This window comes from Equus quagga, chromosome 10 (genome assembly GCF_021613505.1).
Source record: "Equus quagga isolate Etosha38 chromosome 10, UCLA_HA_Equagga_1.0, whole genome shotgun sequence".
Lineage (NCBI taxonomy): Eukaryota > Metazoa > Chordata > Mammalia > Perissodactyla > Equidae > Equus > Equus quagga.
This window is the reverse complement of record NC_060276.1, coordinates 35,634,578-35,655,805: the sequence shown is the minus strand read 5'-3', so window position 1 is coordinate 35,655,805 and position 21,228 is coordinate 35,634,578. Positions and strand designations below refer to the sequence as shown.

Genomic DNA, 21,228 nt, shown 5'->3' with positions numbered 1-21,228 from the left:
CTGGCTTTGCAAATTAAGTCATCTCCACTGAAATGAATGCCAAAACGAATTCTCTTTCGTTTGAGGGAGGCATCTGTGATAGCTGCAACTCCCAAATGTAACCCTTACGTATAATAATCAAATCCTCCCTTAGAAAGATTGAAGAATCATTCAGCCCAGCAGCATCCCAAGAGACAAAGGCTATAGGTGCAATTATCGGCTAGCTAAGAGATCAGCTAACCAGGGAATTGGAACTCCCTGAAGCAAACTTGCTCTCAAACTCTATGGCAGTAACTCCATTTCTAAGGATGGACAAGGAGGTAGTGTATGGAAAGCTATGGCACCACACATAACCCTAACTACCACTGCCTGAAGTGCAGCCAGGTGAGCAAAAACTAGAGACCTGAAATCTAGCCTTATGGGAGTCTGCAGGTCATTCTCAAAATTATTAAAAAGTCTGAGGAAAAAAATGCTTTCAAGGTCCATCAGTTGTGATAATATCCTTTTAATCAAGACTGTACTTTTGCTAAGCAAAGCTATAAATCAACTCGAACAGTAGTAAATTAAATGTAGGACTTATAGATAAGAGGATATGGAATTAAACAGAGCTGTATCTGTGTGTGCTGAGAGAATATTAAGACCAGTTCAGTAGATCCCTATTTCATGCTAAAAAGAAAGCCATATTTATTCTGAATCATTTCATAGCAAGTGCTTTTTATTAATACTATTATACAATCTTTTGTTTTTAACATCGCCCAGAATGATTAAATATCAAGATTAATGTTAGGACCCTAAAATATATCTTGATTATTCTGGAGTTGATTATTCAGTTTGGAGATTATGCATCCCCAATTCCACCCGGCCTCGGCTCCATCCTCTTTCCTCTCTTGTCCATTTCTCTATTTGTTCACTCCTCTATCAGAGAGCATGTGGCCACAGAGAGAAGAGATACACACAAATTAATCAATTTTGCTACATAATAAAAGGTTTGGTAGGAGAATAGATTATAAATAATGGCTAAAATGAAGCTTCTAGACTGTCTGCAGATTTCATTTATCCTTGTTATCTGGTCCCTTGTTAGAAACGTGGCTTCATTTAAAACTATTATCCTCTAATACAGTGACTCTCAACACAGGAGCATTAAAAAAAGTGCCCTCTCCCACCCCATTATAATACATGGTCCATATTATGCTCCTCACAATTGCATAGTCAAAGTTTAATATACCCTAGTCTGTCTATAAGGCAAGTATTAGTCCTATAATCCACTAGCAGTACTACAAAAGGGCCTCACTTTTACTTGTGAGCCTAATCAGTAAGCCAACAATCTGGACATACTGAAACATCAAAAAAAGTCATCTGGCTAAAAGCATCCATGAGGATAAAATGTTCTCTGGCTAAATTGAGTAGGCTCCATGCAAGCCTTGGACCATTTGGGTCCACAATTATCTCCACAGTCCTGACCCTCAAAGCTAAATTTGCCCCAATCACATCCTGGCCAATAAAACCAATTTACTTCCTCAGGTTCATCCTGTTTTAGCAAATGCTGCAGTTTGTCCCACTTTTCCCCATTTTCAGAACCAAATGTTGGGTTTCCCTGTAATAGTATGGCCATAGCTCACTCCACTGATTTTCAGTGGGTTCACATTGAATAAAATAAAAAATATCAGGAGGTCAAAGAATCAAAAGTCGTTTGACATGTCTTTGTTGATGATATCATTTGGCAAAATATGCTTTGCAATTAACAAAGCAGCCAATCACTGGTCATTCACATAAGACCGACCTGCCAAGCTCAACATGCCAGTTGCACTGAATTGAATGAAAGGACGCCGTTCTTAATGAGAAGAGCTCAGGATGTTTGGCACACCTCCTAACCTTTAGAGCCTGGCATCGTAGAAGACACACATGCTCACTCACAAAACAGCCTGTGGTACCAAGGACATAAACAAACACTGCATTGGATAGTCCATGGGTCTGACCAAGTCTGGCATTTTATATATGCTGTGGCGGAAAAAACCATATATGGTATTTCTCCTAAAATCACAAAAAAAGAATGCAGCACGTTCTCCTCTTTCATTCATAGCCCCACAGTACCTTCTGCCCCACCTCCAGCTCAGCCTTGTGAAGACAGTGACTCTTCCTTTTCCCGGTGAAAGTAAATTCAACATAAAAGAAGACACTCCCAACTTGGGTCTACTCCAAGTTTATCCTCCTGAATAATTCTTATTTTGGCAAGAAAAATTGAGATTTTAAACATAAAGGCTCATGAGAATTTGTAGAGAGCCTAATGAATCACTTCCATCAATCCTGATACTACCAATAAAATAATGTAGACTACAGATTGTCCAGATCTGCCCACTGAATCCTCCAGGTTGTGATTCTGCATCACTTCAATACACCCACCAATCTCAGAAGTCAGTCTGAAGTTTTGAAGGTGCCCATCTAAGTAACAATTAACCCTTAACAATTGTTAACAACTAATACTTCAGAATCTGGCCAAATAATAAATTTTAAAAACCTCATTGCTGCAATTCAGGTCTATTTTTACTCAGTAATTTTTACTTTTGTAACCCTTAAAATTGTAAACATGCATTATTTTTTTCTGTTTTTAAAACAGTACAAGCATATTACAAAAAAAAAAGATCCCCTTAGAAAAGTATAAAGGAGAAAATAAAGATGACCAGTAATCCTAGTACTACCTAGCGACAACTTTTGCCTTAGCGACTTAAAAAGATAATCTTCTCTTGATCAGCATGGGAGTTTTGACTTGCTCCATTTCCAACCTGGGCCGGTTCACCCCTCCTTAGGCAACCTGGTGGTCCCCTGCTCCCGGGAGGTCAGCATATTGATGCCGAAATTAGTGCGGACACCCGATCGGCACAGCGCACAGCTAAACTTAACCACAGAGGTGAATGATCAGTACACTGAAAACTATAAAACACTGTTGAAAGGAATCAAAGAAGACACAAAGAAATGGAAACATATTACGTGCTCTTAGATTGGGAGAATTGACATAGTTAAAATGTCCATACTTCCTAAAGCAATCTATAGATTCAATGCAATCCCCATCAAAGTTCCAACAACATTTTTCACAGAAAAAGAACAAAGAATCCTAAAATTTATACGGAACAACAAAAAACCCCGAACAGCCAAAGGAATTCTGAGGAAAAAGAACAAAGCTGGAGGTATCACACTCCCTGATTTCAAAATATACTACAAAGCTATAGTAACCAAAACAGCATGGTACTGGCACAAAAACAGACACACAGATCAATGGAACAGAATTGAGAGCCCAGAAATAAACCCACATATCTATGGACAGCTAATTTTTGACAAAGGAGTCAAGAACATACAACGGAGAAAGGAAAGTCTCTCCAGTAAATGGTGTTGGAAAAACTGGACAGCCATATGGAAAAGAATGAAAGTAGACCATTATCTTACACCATGCACAAAAATCAACTCAAAATGGATTAAAGACTTGAATGTAAGACCTGAACCATTAAACCTCGAGAAGAAAACAAAGGCAGTACACTCTTCAACATGGGTCTTAGCAGCATATTTTCAAGTACCATGTCTGACTGAGCAAGGGAAACAATAGAAAAAATAAACAAATGGGACTACAGCAAACTAAAAAGCTTCTGCACAGCAAAGGAAACCATCAACAAGATGAAAAGACAACCTAACAACTGGGAGAAGATATTTGCAAACCATATATCTGATAAGCGGTTAATATCCAAAATAGACAAATATCTCATACATCTCAACAACAAAAAAAAACTAACAACCCAATTAAAAAATGGGCAAAAGATCTGAACAGACATTTATCCAAAGAAGATATACAAATGGCTAACAGGCACATGAAAAGATGTTCAACATCATTAACTATCAGGGAAATGCAAATCAAAACTACAATGAGATATCACCTCACTCCTGTCAGAATGGCTACAATTAATAAGACAGGAAACAATAAGTATCAGAGAAGATGTAGAGAGAAGGGAACCCTCATACACTGCTACTTGGAGTGCAAACTGGTGTAGCCACTATGGAAAACAGCATGGAGATTCGTCAAAAAATTAAGAATAGATCTACCATATGATCCAGCTATTCCACTGCTGGGTATTTATCCAAAGAACATGAAAACACAAATGCATAAAGATACATGCACCCCTATGTTCATCACAGCATTATTCACAATAGTCAAGACTTGGAAGCAACCTAGGTGCCCATCAAGGGACGAATGGATAAAGAAAATGTGGTATACATACACAATGGAATATTACTCAGCCATAAGAAATGATGAAATCCAGCCATTTGTCACAATATGGATGGACCTTGAGGGCATTATGCTAAGTGAAATAAGTCAGAGGGAGAAAGTCAAATACCATATGATCTCACTCATAAGTAGAAGATAAAAACAACGACAAACAAACACATAGAAACAGAGATTGGAGTGGTGGTTACCAGAGGGGAAGGGGGAGGGGAGGAGGGCTAAAGGGGTGATTAAGCACGTGTGCAGTGATGAATCACAATTAGTCTTTGGGTGATGAATATGATGTAATCTACACAGAAATTGAAATATATAACGATGTACAGCTGAAATTTATATAATGTTATAAACCAATCTTACTTCAATAAAAAAGAAAAAAAGAAACTGAGCAAGTAAAAAAAACAAAAAATATTTTCATGATATTAAAAAGAAATAATAATAATAATCTTCTCCTGAACCAACTGATGTGCCACCAAGGACTACATATATTGTTAGGCTGTTTTTATCCATTATCTGACCAGTTCCTGGAGCTGTCCTTGCTTTCAAATCCCCTTTAAGTGAGAAGATTTTAGAAGCAGAAGAAATCCTAGAAAAATAAACCAAAAAGGATAATTGATTGCAAAGCCATCACTTGGACATGAGTAACTTTCTAATATATTCTACTATAAAAACTCCACTTCATCATCTACCTCAGCTGAGGTTATTTTTCTTTTTCTGTTATTTTGTGAAAAAACCCACAAAGGTCTCCTTGACCAAAATGCATGTGTGTTGCTCGTCTCTAAAATCCCCGCAAATTAGTCACCTTTAGCTTAGAAATGAATTCAGTCTCCATGGACCAATTCTTGGCTTTGGCAGAGCTTACCAAAGGAGCAATTAGTGCCAATTTTGATTCCTGCAGGAGACTTAGACATCTTGTCTATCAGGAACACAAGCCTGCCAATTTATTTCACAAAGGCTGCTGAACAACAATCTGATAACATTTATTTTAACTAACAGCAGACGCACAGCTCTAAAATACCTGAACTAGCTAATAACCACCCCCATGAAGTTTTAAAGAATTAGTTAAGATTTTAAATAAAGCATGGCTAATGAAGAGGTGCTTTGAAAAGCTATGAAGCCAAACATGTTTATATATCATTTGCAATGAAAGAAACTGTTCTTACTCTAAGGTTTTGCAGAGAACAAGTGGCAGCTCAGAGTGCAATTAAGGAAAAAACCCCAATTCTCTGTAATGATTAATTATAATGGGCATTCCTTAAAAATTGAACATCCTGAAGCTTTCCAAGGAAAGTTCGGCAACACAGGTGACCTTTAGATAAAAAGCCTGCTTTTCATCAAAAGTTAGAAAAATGCATTCCTACAATTTTTTTAAAGGGAATAAAGAAGGGAGTGAATTTACAGACAAGGAAACTAAAGTCATAAAATTTTCTTAACATCTAGAGAGGTGAATTCGTTTGCTTTCCTAAGGGTGGGGGGAAACACCTATTGGCAAATGTACCCAATATGAAATAATGTTGTTTGCCTGATAAGAAACTAAGAAAAATCTTATACAGGTTAGAACTGTACATTGAGTATCTGACTTAATATGGTATCTCTTGGTCTACAAAAGAGATTTGTTCCTAAAAAGTTATATATATGGGTTGAATTTATATAAATGAATTAATCTTAAAGTCATGAGAAAGACAATAAGGAAACCATAGAGTGAGCCCTTCTGCAAAGAAAAATATCTGTTCATAAAGTGAATAATCACTCTCTAATGTATTTGCTTAATTTAGATTTACAAATATAATACTGACGTAAAATAGGGGATGACACAGTAATAAAACAGGCATTTACAGTTTAGAATAGAGTATTTTTTTTCTTAAAGAGAATTCTTTTGTGAGAAAGAAATCTAGAATGTATAATTTTAAAAACTGGACTCTTTTTTAGTTTTGTTGCCTAGATTTAAGTTGGCAATGGCCATTTTAAAAGTTAGGGACCTCTTATGATTTCTAAATGGCTAGTGGTGACTCATTCTCTGGAAGTAAAATGAAACAGAGGCCATTTAGAGAAGGGAAGTCACAGCATTACACTCCGTCAGCATCCAGAGAGACTTGAGGTATTGTCTAGTCCGACCTTTCCAGCTTCTTGGTGAGGAAAGGGAGATCCAGAAAGGCCACTAAACTGGGTAGTGGCAGTCAGGAAGAGGACTCAAGTCTTCTCATTCTCAAAATTCAGTACTCATTTTTATCAGATGCTGGGGATACACACAGGCAAAATGTACAGGAAACAGTAGACTAGAGAGGAACTACTAGGGCAAGGGTTGTAAGAGCCTGTGGATTTGGAGGAAGCAGCGGGAAAACTTCCCCCCACCAAACACTGCACTGGGAGGAAAGCCGGAAGTAACTAGAGGAGGCCTGCGAATGGACCACACAGCCCATTTCAGTAAGAACACTGATAGCTAATGGAAATTTTTATGCATTAAATCACCTTCTAGAAGTTACATTACTTTGTACCAGCTTGCTTCCTCACTAGGCTTCTGATACACTGAATTGTTGATTCACAGCAAATTCTTTCCAGATAGCCAGGAAGCATGAAGCATTCCTTTCCCAATGTTCCACAGCACTTGAAAAAACATTAAAAGTAGAGCATCAGGACAAAGACTAAATTATCATAATGACAGTGACATCTTATACAAAAACCTCAAGGTCCCTGAGAAAATACTGTGAAAGCATTTTCCTAGACATATAAAGCATACATACATACATACATATATATATATATATTTTTTTTTTTTAAAGGTGGGAATTAAGTTAGAAGAGAAGCAAAACATGGTATATATCATACTTGGGGAACCATCACTAAGGGGGGGTGGACAGGACATATACAACTAGAAGTCATTTCACTTGGTGACTTTGTGAGTCATGCTAACCATCTGTGTATGAATGGGAACTCTGTTTTCAGTGGTACATTAAGAGGAGTTATAAAAACGTAAACCTAAGGGGCAGGGGGGGTGATAAAGGAGAACATGAACTTCTAAAATACATGAGAGAAAATGATGGTAGCCAATTTATTCATCTCATCTGTTTACTCTCATAAAGGTTGTTACAAAGCGCACTATTATTAACTGCAACCAAACCCATCAGAAACGGAGCTGTGATCACTCAAGAGGTGTGTTTTAGAGGTTGCTTTTAAAGTGAAGTGCAGCTCTCTGAGTACCAGGAGTTCAACAAGCTCACGTACAATGACAGATGTTTTGGTACTTTAGGGACAGAATGAGACTAGGGGCTTGGTGTCTAGCTCTATAGCCCAGGGACAGATTTTTGGCATCACACAAGAATGTCGCTGGCCAACCCCACCCAGCATGGGTTGATTCCATGTAAGTGTTGAGTGCTATAAAGGAACAGTCTGTCTTCACACCACAATGTATTGCCCAAGTGACAGCTGTATATACAGGTGAGATATCAGTGATCCAGGGAGCTAGATAGAGCAAAAAGTGCCTTATGGTTTGTGAAAATGTCATTAATCTATTGAAATATGATTTAATGGTCTACTTTAGAATACAGAAAATATTTCTTCCTCATGGCTTCAGAATGATGTTGTCTCTCAAGCACAGAAATAAAAGATGTCTGACTATAATTTAGAAAATATTTTGACTTCTGTCAGCAAATTGCTACATGAGCTCCTGCAAGATCACTGGTGGTATACTTGCTATACAAGTTCTTCTACAAACAAAAAGCTTATTCATTTATATCACTCTGAAAATGAGCAGCTACAACATGACACACCTAGAATCACCCACCGAGTCAAACTCCAGCTACTGTAATGTCATTCGTTTTCTATCTTTTAGCTCTTTAAAAGGAAACATGGCTCTCAAATAATGTAACTATACCAGTTCTAGGCTATATATCGTTTTAAAGGACCCCAACATGCTGCATGAGCTTTTCTTTCTTTCTAAAACACTATCTGTCAATCATCCTGTCATTCAGAATTAAGAGAATGTCGTCAATTGAAGAACACAGAACAATGGTAGTAAGTTTTTGTGTTCAAACACAAGGCGGATCACTTCGGATTTCTCCCTGGGGGAGCAATTTTCCTCATTTAACAACCATTTTAGCCTTGCAGGTAGATATTTCAATTTATCAGGTAATGAATTTTTTTCCCCAAATCATTCACTCTTCATCCTTCTCATACCCACCAGGGCAATAAGTAAATCATGATGTGGGCAATAATTGGCAATTCTCAGAAGGGTGGGACCATTGTTTCAATTTGTCTTTATAGCTTTTTGTGGATGGTTTTGTTGTTTTTTGTGACTACCCAGCCTCCTTGAGAGGCTACCTATAGACACTCATTTTAAATGTTATAATTACTATTTTGAGGAAATATGACATACGGAAGCATTACTGATTATTCTGTCAATTCAACATTGACTTGAAATTAATTATATCCACTTGTGAAACCATTTATCAAACATTCCTCACATTATCAAACAGAAGCATTCTAACGTCGAAAACAAAGTCTGATGTAAATTGTACTTTCCTACTAACTTCCATTATAAAATTAGAGACATGTTACCAAAAGAGAGTTCCCAAATAGGCTGAGTTAAAAACCTTGGATGAAGAAGAGAGTAAGATAGTAGCCAGCCCTGTGGCAGTTCACTTGTTTCCTGATCATTTGAAAATTAGGTAGCTATTACCACCTGTCACATCCCTCATCCTCATGACCACAGGGATGTCTCTCTTGTTACCAAAGTTACCTACCTCTACGCTTTGGGACTTCTAGACTTTGCCCTCTCCCTGCTTTGATCTGGGCATTTTCATCCCTTTAATCAGGAATTTTACTGCAGTAACACGCTTCACCAGTGGGGGGGTCAACTCTCAAACTGTACTTCCAACAGAAAAGCCCTATGTTAGAGGCTTCTGCTTATATAACACATACTCATTACCAATCTTTGACTTAAAAATTCTCTATTGAAATTCTGTAATCATCTCCTGTTTTCCCCTTCAGCATAAACATATATAGCACTTTGCATTTCAGGTTAAAATTAGATACTTATGGTGAATAGGCTACTTCATTACTGGAAGAAAAATTGTACCTATTTGACAGTGCGAAATTTCTCAAAATGAAACATATACTTTCATAATATAGACTGACTCCTCATAAAGGAAATTTGAGATACAATTAATTAACTTATATACAAAGATAAGCCATAAACAAAGACTTCCTCATAATCCTCTTTTTAATAGTGACTGTATATTCAATATGATCTCAGTTACATAAATAAAATGCAGATTTATTGATACAAAGACACAGAAAAAAACTGGAAGAAATATTCCAAAATGTTAACAGTGGTTATCTCAGAATGGTGTAATTACGAATGGCTTGCATTTCTTTATATTTTTTAAATTTTTAAAGTTTTCCTCATCAGTAAATTAGAATTACTATGCTATTGTGGACCATAGGTTTAAATACATATGTATGCATATGCATATATGCCTTTTTTATTGTGATAAAATACACATAACATAAAATTTACCATTTTAACCATATTAAAGTGTACAATTCAGTGGCATCAAGTACATTCACAGTGTTGTACAACCAGCATTAATCCAGTTCCAGAACCTTTTCATCACCCCAAAATGGAGACCCTGCACCCATTAAGCAGTCACTTCTCATTTACCCCCTGCTCCCAACCCCTGGCAACCACTAATATACTGTCTCTCTCACTATGGATTTGCCTATTCTGGACAGTTCATATAAATAGAATCATGCACCATGTGGCCTTTTATGTCTGGCTTCTTTCACTTAGCATCATGTTTTCAAGGTTCATTCATGTCACAGCCTGAATCAGTACTTCATTTCTTTTTATGGCTGAATAATATTCAATTGTATGTATATGCCACATTTTGTTTATCCATTCATCTGCTGATAGACATTTGGGTTGTTTCCACCTTTTGGCTACTGTGAATAGTGGTGCTATGAACATTCGTGTACAAGTTTTTGTTTCAACATCTGTTTTCATTTCTTTTGGGTATATACCTAGGAGTGGGATTGTACTGACATATACTTTTTACAAAATATCTTTAATTCTACTTTGGCATTCTGTGTTTAAAGTAGCAATGCTTTTTCAGAATTATTAAGGATAACCTTTATAACATCATTCCCACAATAATACCATTCCATTTTCAATCACTGACTATGGTACATTTTTTTAAAGCCCAAATCACATTCTTGTACTTAAAAATGTAATTTTCATCCTTATTCTTTGGGAACAAATTTCTCTTATGCTAAATACTTTAAACTATGATGAGCTAACTGAAAAGGACAGTCTTTTCCTCTTAGCACAGCCATTCTAGCAGTACCTAGTTCACTTTCAAATGCTTATATTTTAAAAGTACAAAAACATATGTGTGTATTTTTTGTTGTTACTTTAACAGAGAAGCATCACTAAATAGACACCAGTATTTAACCCTTAAGGAATGTTTTAAATAAACAATATCAAATAGAAGCAATACAGAATCGTCTAGAAATTCAAACTGGCAGATGGTGACCAGAGAGGATAAATATGCCCTGAAAGAGTACACAGTACCAATTCTTAAGTGATTTACCTCCCACTCTCCCAACAGAAAATTGATACATCTCATGAACACAAAAGCCCAATAACATCAAGGTTAGTTTTAGCTGTAGACTGTGCTTGAAGAGGGCTAAAGAAGATGATGGTGTACTCTCTGCTTACCCATACCTATTTAATAACTTAGATTCTCGCACTTTTCCTTCCCCCGAAACACATGTACACACGTTTATGCAATACACATTCATGTACATGCCACACATGCACGTGCACATACATGGACACCAAGACTGTACTTCCAACTGAGTGGCTGCAAGTAAGGAAGGGTAGAAGTGTTTCTGTAGCTCAGGCGTCCCCTAGATCTCAGGTGTTTCCCTGTTATCACTCCCACCTCACCACTACACACACAGCATGCTGCAACTCAGAAAGCAGAAAGAAAATTCTAGCTAAAGAAGAGGAAGCAGTAGCTTTAAAACAGTGAAAGAACCACCCAAACCGTAATATTTGTTAATAAGCAAGGGGTACGATTTGGGATTACTTAAAAATAAAGTACTGGGGACTATATCCATAATACTGGTTAACTTCTCCTTAAGAAAAATTCAAATAAGAACAATAAACTTATAGAAAACAATCAATTAGGAAAGTTCAATTCTATAAAAGGTTTTACACATTTAAACTTTACTAGGATCAACACTAGCAATAAATTTTATGTTTTCCTTTACAAAAAACCTTAAGATGTTTTCATATTCTGATAATGCTCCATAAAAACCCTACCACAAAACCCAGAAGGAACTCTTTCATCCAACTCTCTGAAGAATTTTAAATATAGCTCTGGCCTAACAACAATAATTTATATCATAGAGGTTTTTTTCAAATGAAGATTAAGAACTTTATGAATGTCTTATTTTATATGTGGAAAAGCTGAATGGCAGTGGAGTAAGTTGTCCAAAGTCTCACAAGGAATCACGGCAAAGCCAAAAATAAAATTCAAGTCTAATTAGCTATCAAGACAGTGATCTGTTCACAAGGCAAAATATCTCAGTAATTACAGGGGACAGTCATTCTAAAAAGGCAGTACAACTAAAACAGGCTATATCACAATGATACAGTCATGTATTTATGAGAGTGTGTAAGAGAGTGCTATGTGTATCACTGAATTCCCATTGTTTCATTCTTATAGCACTTATTTCTTCATGCTCTGTGTATACTTCTTTTCTCTATTAGACTATGTGATGCTTTATGGTGGGGACCAAATCTTAGCACTTTTGTACACTGCAAACTGACTTGAATACAGTAGGCATTCAGTAATGTGGGCGTGGTTGTGTGTAAAATTTCATAGATATGCACTCAACTATCTCCTCCCAACCACCAAAAAAAATCACAGTGAGAACATCTGAACTTCCTTAAAAACCCAATCCAGCATACCAAAGAATGAAAATATGATTGATATAGGCTACTCTGGTAATGGCAATGCAGAGATACCCGTGATATAACCTTGATGTCATTTGTTAGTGTAAGTGCATAAATTAAGGTAGTCAAGATGAATTAGCATGATTTAACTCTAGTTAACCCACACCCTGTCATTATCCACAAACTGATTTCCCGAACTGGTGTATTGCCCTAGCTCTTTTGTTTCTTGTTTCTGAGATGTATCCTCTGACCATGTAACTGCTTGGTGGCAGGTTATAGCAGAGTGCATCGGAATGCAAATAGAAGAAATAAATTCCAATCAGTCCTTCTTACTACTTATTAACAGACTTTATGAGGTGCTGTGGTGAAGTCATAAGATAAAAATGAAGAGCACATTCAGCTTGGGGATTAAAACAACACATGGCACTTTGCCTTTTAAAAACCGTCCTTCACTCATCTCTCATTGATCAGCTGTGAGGTTCATTTATCCATGTTACTCTTCACCGCCATTACAATAGAGAATGGGCTGAAAGAGTTTATTTCTGGGCCTAATTTTTAACAATTACTCATGAGTTACCTTCATTTTTCTTTAAAAATTTTCTATAGTCTTACCTCCCAGTCCAAATAATCACAGACATCTTCAAAGTTAGTGAGCAGAGACACTGAGCAGAACAGCCGTGGCAGCTCATCCCTTGTCATTGGGGGAAAACGGCTATCTTTAAGGGCACTGTTGAAAACAAAGCAAATATTAAAGCAATCACTAGATATGAGAGTTCCTAACTTCAAATGCCGACAATCAATTGAAAAAGGTAAGAGATAAAAAAGAAATCAGGTGCCAAAGGTGCCGAAAATCTTCAAAGTATGCAAAGGCCCCAAAGATTTTAGAAGTTGCCATTTTTTTTCATTCAATACATTGTGTTTACTAGCCAATCCTGTGATCAACTCAGCTGTAAAGAGTGAATGATCAACTACATTTCCTGTGCAGTAGTTTCCTAGTCTACTTCCCGGTTACTTGCAGAATCTGAGAACGTTTTATTTCACTTTTGAGAAGAATAAAAACCAGATTAGTGGAAACTTGTGGGAAGACTTCTGGATCTAGTGCTGGTGGAAAAAAAATATATATATATATATATTATGTTGTAAAAAAAAACTTCATACTAGGTTGGCAAGTTGCCATAGAACAGCAGAGTTAAAAAAAAGATCAAAATTTCATTTTCTTCAAGCAAAAGAAATCAAAGAAAATGAAAATAATCATGCAAATTACTAAAAATACAAGGATTTCAGGACCCCTATAAAGAAAAATTCAAGATATGACTCAAAAATTGTGAACCTACAGGAAATAGGGCTAATCTAGGAAATAAAAGTATGATTAGGAGACCATTAATCACATCAGTGGATTTCTGAGTACCTCAACTCTGATTGGGTCCTGCAATCAAGGGTAGTATACCACAGTGCCAAACTCTAGACAAACCCCACTGTAAAGGACAAAAATGCTGAAAGACCATAATTCTTCCTGCCACAGTACAATAGACCGAAGATACACAGACACAGATACGCACACACACACAGAGGCACTGTGTGTTCCCTGTACTTTTAAAAGAAACCACTTCCTGGTCAAGAAAAACAAACACACCTCTGATCGTACAGTATATTAACGGAACTGCTGGCATTTGCACCATCGATCTTCAAACGTCCTGTATAGCATCCAGGCTTAGAAAATGCTTTCACAGATTAATCCTTAGAGGTTACAAACTTAGAGCCTACAAACTGCTTGGGTCATAAAAAAGTTCCATGGCCTTCGGAAATAATTTAATTCCTTTTTCAGTGACTTCCTCATTGCTGGATTTTCCTTTTATTTCGTTTTTCCATCCCTTCCTTTGTATTCTGAAACTCACCCACTGTATTGTACAAATATACCTCATGTGAGTATTTTCAGTGTATTTTGGTTCTTGTTCTATCCTGCTATACAAAGGAAAATGCTTATAGAAAGATATAGAGATGTTCTATATAAAGTATAAACGTTTTTTCCCTTTCAAGGAACCATGATTAACCAAGAAAGTCAGGAAATCTGTGATAATTCACACTCTGAGAACAGCATTTCAGTATTTTATAATTTAACAGCATAAATTTCCTATGGTTTGGCTTCTTTTATTTTCCTACTGGCAAATAAAGTTTTAAAAAATATTTTCAAGTTCTCATTCAAAGCCAAAGAAAGACATACATATGTGTGTGTGCAGACCTCCCCGACACACACACACACACACACACACACAGAGAAAGTTCTAAACAGAAGAGTCCCATGCATAAAAACCAAAAGGCCAAACGCACTTTCAGTTTTCCTGTTAAAAAGACAGGGGCCGGCCCAGTGGTGTAGCAGTTAAGTTTGCGTGCTCCGCTTCAGCGGCCCGGGGTTCACTGGTTTGGATCCTGGGTGAGGACAAGGCACCGCTTATCAAGCCATGCTGTGGCAGGCGTCCCACATATAAAGTAGAGGAAGCTGGGCACAGATGTTAGCTCAGGGCCAATCTTCGTCAGCAAAAAGAGGAGGATTGGTGGCGGATATTAGCTTAGCACTAATCTTCCTCAAAAAAAGAAAAAAAGGCAAAGACAGAGAGAAAAAAGGCCTTATACATTAGAAAAATGTAAAATGTAATTTTTTAGGGTTATAGATTTTTTTATTGTAGTACAATATACATAACATGAAATTTACCTCTTTAACCATTTTTAAGTGTACAGTTATGTGAGATTAAAGTACATTCACATTGCTGTGCAACAGCTGCCACCATCCATCTCCAGCACTTTTTTCATCTTGCCCAAATGAAACAGGGTACCCATTAAACGTTAACTCCCCATTCCTTCCTCCTCCCAACCCCTGGCAAAAATGTAATTTAAATACATTTTTATAATTCCAAGTAATCACAGTAACATAGTTGCTAATGTTTCTGATATATAACAGCTTTATTGAGATATAATTCACATACCATAAAATTCACCCTTTTAATGTATACAATTCAATGGGTTTTAGTATATTCAGAGTAGTACAACCATTACCACTATCTAATTTTAAAACATTGCATCACACCAAAAAGAAACTCCAGACTTATTAGCAGTCAGTCCCCATTCTCCCTTTCCCACAGCTCCTGGCAAGCACTAATCTACTTCCTGTCTCTATGGACTCGCCTATCGTGGACATTTCAGATAAGTGGAATCATACCATATGTGGCCGCTTGTGTCCAGCTTCTTTCACTTAGCATAATATCTTTGCGGTTTCATCCACATTGTAACACGGATCAGTAGTTCATATCTTATTTATTTATTTTTATTTGATACATTTGACATGTTACATTTTGTAAAAGTACTTCATCCTTTTAATTGCCTAATAATATTCAATTGCATGAATATATCACATTTTGCTATCCATTTATCCATTGATGGACATTTGGGTTGTTTCCACTTCTCGGCTACTATGAATAATGCTTCTATGAACATTCATGAATGAGTTTTTGTGTGGACATATGTTTTAATTTCTCTTGGGCAGATAACTAGGAGTGGAATTCCTGGGTCATATGGTAATTCTACATTTAACTCTTTGAGGAACCAATAAACTGTTTCCCATAGCAGCTGTACCATTCTACATCCCCACCAGCAATGCACGAGGGTTCAAATTTCCCCACATCCTCGCCAACACTTGTTATTGTCTGCCTTTTTAATTATAGTGCTAGGCCTCTCTTTAATGAAGTGTTGTTTGTATCTGGCTCTAGTTTTTACATTAAAACAATGCACATGCTGAAGCTGCCATACAGTTAATTTCTCAAGACTTTGAGGCAAGATCATTTTGTTAATTTACTTCCTAGCAAACCACTGAAAGGTAAATTTTAGCTCAGTGCAATTCAAACTATTTCAAATCAATGAAACTTTCAAGTACATAAAATGTAACTGAGGATCAGGCTAGGAAGCTTTCCTCGTGATACAGACCCATGTTGCACCATCATTCTGGGCTTAAAAAAAGAGAATGTTAGAACAACGAGTAAGTGGGAGAATGCTAGCATGGTTAATAAGAGAAACTGATAATCATGCCTTGCCATACTGAGACTCAAACGTATGAACTTCAAAACTCTGAAACAGTGAAGGTACATTTGTCATGATGGAAACAGTCTGATTTTACAGAAACACTCACTCAAATGACTTTTAATTCTTGCATTTTTCATCAATTCTAAGTAACTTTTTATTAAATTCATGAGCATAGAAAAGTTCCACAAGGTAGGAAGCTCTCAATATCTCTAAATGCAAATTCCTAGGGAAAAGAACTAGCAATGAAAGCCTAGCAAGGATTTAAGGGATTATAAAAAAGATAAAAAATGCAGCCGGAGACTGACCTCAGAGCTGCGAGGCTGGTGTGGACAGCTGTTAAACAAGCAGATTCAGCTTCCCTCAGCCCCACTCTCTTTAGTATACAGAATATGCAATGTGGAAGCTGAGCCTTTAGAGAAGATATGCAGTCCAGAGCTGGGTGGTGACTTACTTGAGGTGACCCAGCTAGTTAGTGACACAGGTGGGGATACAACTCAGATTGTCTGACTCAAGTCCAAAATTCTTTCTAGTAACCACACTTTAGTTGCCACCTTTGAATGGATTATTTTTTTAATTTTAAAATTAAACGCTTGCCTTACCTGGCAATTCTGATCTCATACCTGTAGTGCCTCTGCCTAAAGAAGATAAATAATAATTTAATAGCATTCATTAGTAGCCAAAGAGTAAGCAGAGCTAGACTTCCTGTCTACTGGAAGTCTGCAGGAGCGAAAAGGATTTTAAAATATTAATATTGTCCATGGAAAGCATTTTATACCAAACTAGTGTCTGCCAATTTAAATTCTAGGCAGTCTAAGGAACTGACAAACAAGGAGATCTTGTAGTAAATTCATATGAGGTTCTTATTGCTACAATAGGAAGCCATTTTCTAATGTTTAAATGTTGCAAGGAAAAAAATCCCCCACTTATGGGGCTGGCCCCGTGGCCGAGTGGTTGGGTTCGCGCGCTCCGCTGCAGGTGGCCCGGTGTTTCGTTGGTTCGGGTCCTGGGCGCGGACATGGCACTGACCGTCGGGCCACGCTGAGGCAGCGTCCCGCATGCCACAACTAGAAGGACCCACAGCAAAGAATGTACAACTATGTGCTGGGGGGCTTTGGGGAGAAAAAGGAAAAAAATAAAAAAAAAAAATCTAAAAAAAAAAAAATCCCCCACTTATGTACAAAACCAGCCGGCTGCTCCATCACCCATATGATGGATGGGAAAGGTTTAAACAACAGTTTAATTCACATATCAAATTCAAATATATTCGATTCAAATTGGCACCTTCTCAAGAATACATTTCACCTAATTGAGAAGCAGCATTAACATCTGTCAAAGTTAATATCTAATGTTAAATAGCACTTTAATGAAAATGAACATTAAAAGGAATTAAGAGTTTAGCTATCAAAGAATCAAAGGGTTTGTGACAGTGCCTAGAAACTATGAGGGAAAAAAACAGCTGAAAAGAGAGAAAACCTTAGATGCTACAAGGCTCATCATGAACAATATAGCATGCAACAGAAATGATTTGAGTGAATCTAGGTAGCTAGCTAGCCCTTCACTCACTCCTTCATTCATTCTTCTGCTGTCCAAAACACTGATGACCTCAATCAGTTAACCAGCGGAAAGTTACCAAACTGAGAAGGGCTTCATATTACAGGCAATCATTTTTCACAACAAGGAAGTAATTAAAACCAAAATTAAAAATCCCTCTTTGGATAGGTGAAGAAAAGCAAATCAAGCATACATTAGTCTAAAATAAAAAAACAGTTTTTTCATGAGGGGTTTCAATCATCTGGAAATTGTGCCATTCTTCATCAGAGTTTCTGGAACAGAATGCACATGTGGCATGTCTGAACTCCAGAAACTTAGAATACTAGAATCCTAAACCAAAATCTGAAAAATTAGCCATAACCTCTCTTTCACATTAAGTAGCAATTTTAGCTTCCCATTATTAAAAAAATAACAGACATAAAATGGAATGCAAAAAAGTGACTATTCATCAAACCTAATGGTAGAGAGGAGTGACAAAGGACATGCTTACGGGGAAGGAAGGAGGAAAGGAACCTTATTTTGGTGAGGGCTGTGACCCAAAAGGAAATTTTCAATGGTAAGACACACATAAAATGTTACTTAACTGGGAGATGTTTTTTCCCTTTACAGTAATAAATACAACCTACCTGCCGCTCAATGAATATTAACATTAAAATGTATTTTAAAGTGTGATATGATGGGTAATTAACAGGGCATGGAGGAAACAACTCAGGGATGGAACAAAAGGAAGAGGAGGTAGAAAGGAAGAAAAGAAAAAGAAAAAGGGAATATATTCAAAGAAATAAAGATGGAGAGGAAGAGAAAAAAGAAGCAGGAAAAGGAAGTGGGAGGCAAAGAAAGAGAAAAAACAATAGGGACACACACAAAGGGACAAAGAGAGAAAGCAAGGAAAGAAGAGTGGAAGGGTAAGAGGGAAAAGGAGATAAAGTGCGATAGGTCCTGTACGTTTTCATATAGATTATTTGGCTCCTATCCTATAGGATTCACTTAGGCTTTAGAGTGTTATCACCTACTGCCCTCTGATTAGCTTAAAGCTCTTGAATTGCTCTAATCTGAAATTCTTAAAAGCCTCTACTTTCTGAGATAGCCATAGCTGCCCACCAGGAGGGAAAAATATTCTCCGGGCTGCATGCTGTGATGACCAGAGCAATAATGTCAAGAAACTGCCTCCTAGCCACAAGTTCCTCACCTCTAAATTAGGAGACTAGGTTGTGAATTTGATTTAGAGGAGGAGAACTAAAACTGGAAAATACAAGATACCTAAAGAAACAGATGGCTAAATGTTCAGTGTATATGGCAGATATTCCTCATTTCCCTCCATATAATGTCCTCATAATGCTCTCCCCGCAGTTTCTGGATTTACTCTATCCTGTTTTCAGAAGTGAACTACTAGGGGCCGGCCCTGTGGCCGAGTGGTTAAGTTCGCGAGCTTTGCCGCTGCGGTCCAGGGTTTCGCTGGTTCAGATCCTGGGCGTGGACATGGCACCGCTCGTCAGGCCACGTTGAGGCGGTGTCCCATATGCCACAACTAGAAGGACCTGCAACTAAGATATACAACTATGTACCGGGGGGATTTGGGGAGATGAAGCAGGAAAAAAAAAAAAAAGAAATGAACTACTAGAAACAGTTTTTTGTTTAAACTATTTTTCTGATGAAAATCTCTTAAAATATATCCTACCAGGGTATAATGAACATAATTTAATTTTCTCTTCAGAATTCAGGTTCATCTTTAAGACTCCATATGACAGTGGGTCATTCATTACTATACAGTGTTAGAACAGGGCTCTCAATGTTCTTGGCAAGAAAAAAATCTGTGGGTCTGGAAAAGAGATTACAGTATGACCACCACCAATTTCCATCTTGGGAAATTTGAAAACGTGAAATTGTCTCTACTTTCAACAGAATCTAATGCAAAAATAACCTGACATAGACTTTCCAAGTGTTCAGGGATCTCATCCTTATGTTCTCTAACTTAGGGTACTATGAAACCGAACTACTTCTCAAATCGAATTAAATGTAAATTTTATTGCCTTTTTCTTAGAATTTAGAAACCTCTACAACCCTGAACAAGTATTATTTCCCCAGGGCCATCAAAAGCATGTCTCTAAGGTATGATGACAGTTCCCTGTGACTTAGTGCCAATATGTACAGCTCCTAAAAATGCAAATATTGGAGTTATCATTAATACATGGGCACTAGTTCACAGTCCTACAAAACAGAGCATGGTAGAATGGTCAAGAGCTTGGTTTCTGAGGTCAGACATACCTGCATTTGGATCCTGGCTCCAATGCATACTAGCTGTGTGACATCTGAGCAAGTTTCTTAAATTGTGTCAGCCTCCATTTCCTCATCTATAAAATGAGGACAATAATAGTATTGTACCTACCTCACAGAGTTACTGTGACAAGTAAATAAAATAATAATATCTGCATAAGTACCTCACAAATACTAGGTGCTTGTTAAGTAGTGGCCATCAAAGAACTCTGAATGATCATCAGCATATTTGTTAGTTTATGCCCCAGGGCTGCCCCCATATCACGGCTCTGGTGAAAGGGAGGGAGACCCAGGACTAAGATTGACCCTTCGATTTTCATATGGGAGGATCTAAACAAGTTATCTTCTCTAGGAATTAAATGTGGCCATCTCAATGGATAATGGCTACCTTTCCAGGTTCTGGTGTTTTTGAGAAGCCTTCATCTCATTTTCTTTCATTTTCAAAATATTTATTAAGCACCTGCTATAAGTCTTTTATTATGTGAAGAGCCATGGAGGATATAAGAATAGTAGATTACAAAATAATACATGGATATGTGTAAAAGACTTATTAAAATCACATACAAGAGGAATGGTTAGACAAGGTTAGCTTCTTTCCTGGAAGGACGTTTACACTCTCTGCTACTGGTTTACTGGTTCCAAGTAACCCAGAATTGCAGATAAATTTACAAAAATCAAATGTACACATATTTTTTTTCTAGTAACAGATCTACTACATCAAACAAGGTGCTTCTTCGTCAAGAATTTCCATTATCCTGCAGGCATGCATTCTTGTGTTCAATTTGTCTTCAATGGATTTAGATATATTATTCTCTATCCTACTGGTTATGCTACAACAAAATCCTTAGGAAACAAAACATTCTCTAAGCGGCAAACACAGAATGAGAGATGAGAGGCTCTGTGCTTTCCTCATCTAAACCAGTGGTCTCTAAACTGTTTTGATTGAGCATTCTTATCAGTTTAAAGAAGTTGGAGCACACATCCCCAATATGTATATTTATAAAGTATATACATGTACTACTATCACTAGCTAATACATCCAAAGAATAATATATACTCAGAGTGAGTTTTGTTGCTAAAGACAGTGGGTATAAATACATATTTCAAATAATGTTCTTGATAATTTCCT

The 21,228-nt window shown here is 37.1% G+C and overlaps 1 protein-coding gene across 1 annotated transcript in view; it reads right to left on the bottom strand.

Annotated features, from left to right (window-relative positions):
- Positions 1-21,228, bottom strand: part of AMMECR1 (AMMECR nuclear protein 1) — a 107,678-nt gene that overhangs the window by 11,394 nt on the left and 75,056 nt on the right. The window contains exon 3 of the mRNA XM_046673515.1: positions 12,816-12,930. Coding sequence (XP_046529471.1) covers positions 12,816-12,930 — 115 coding nt within the window. The remainder of the gene's footprint in view (positions 1-12,815; positions 12,931-21,228) is intronic.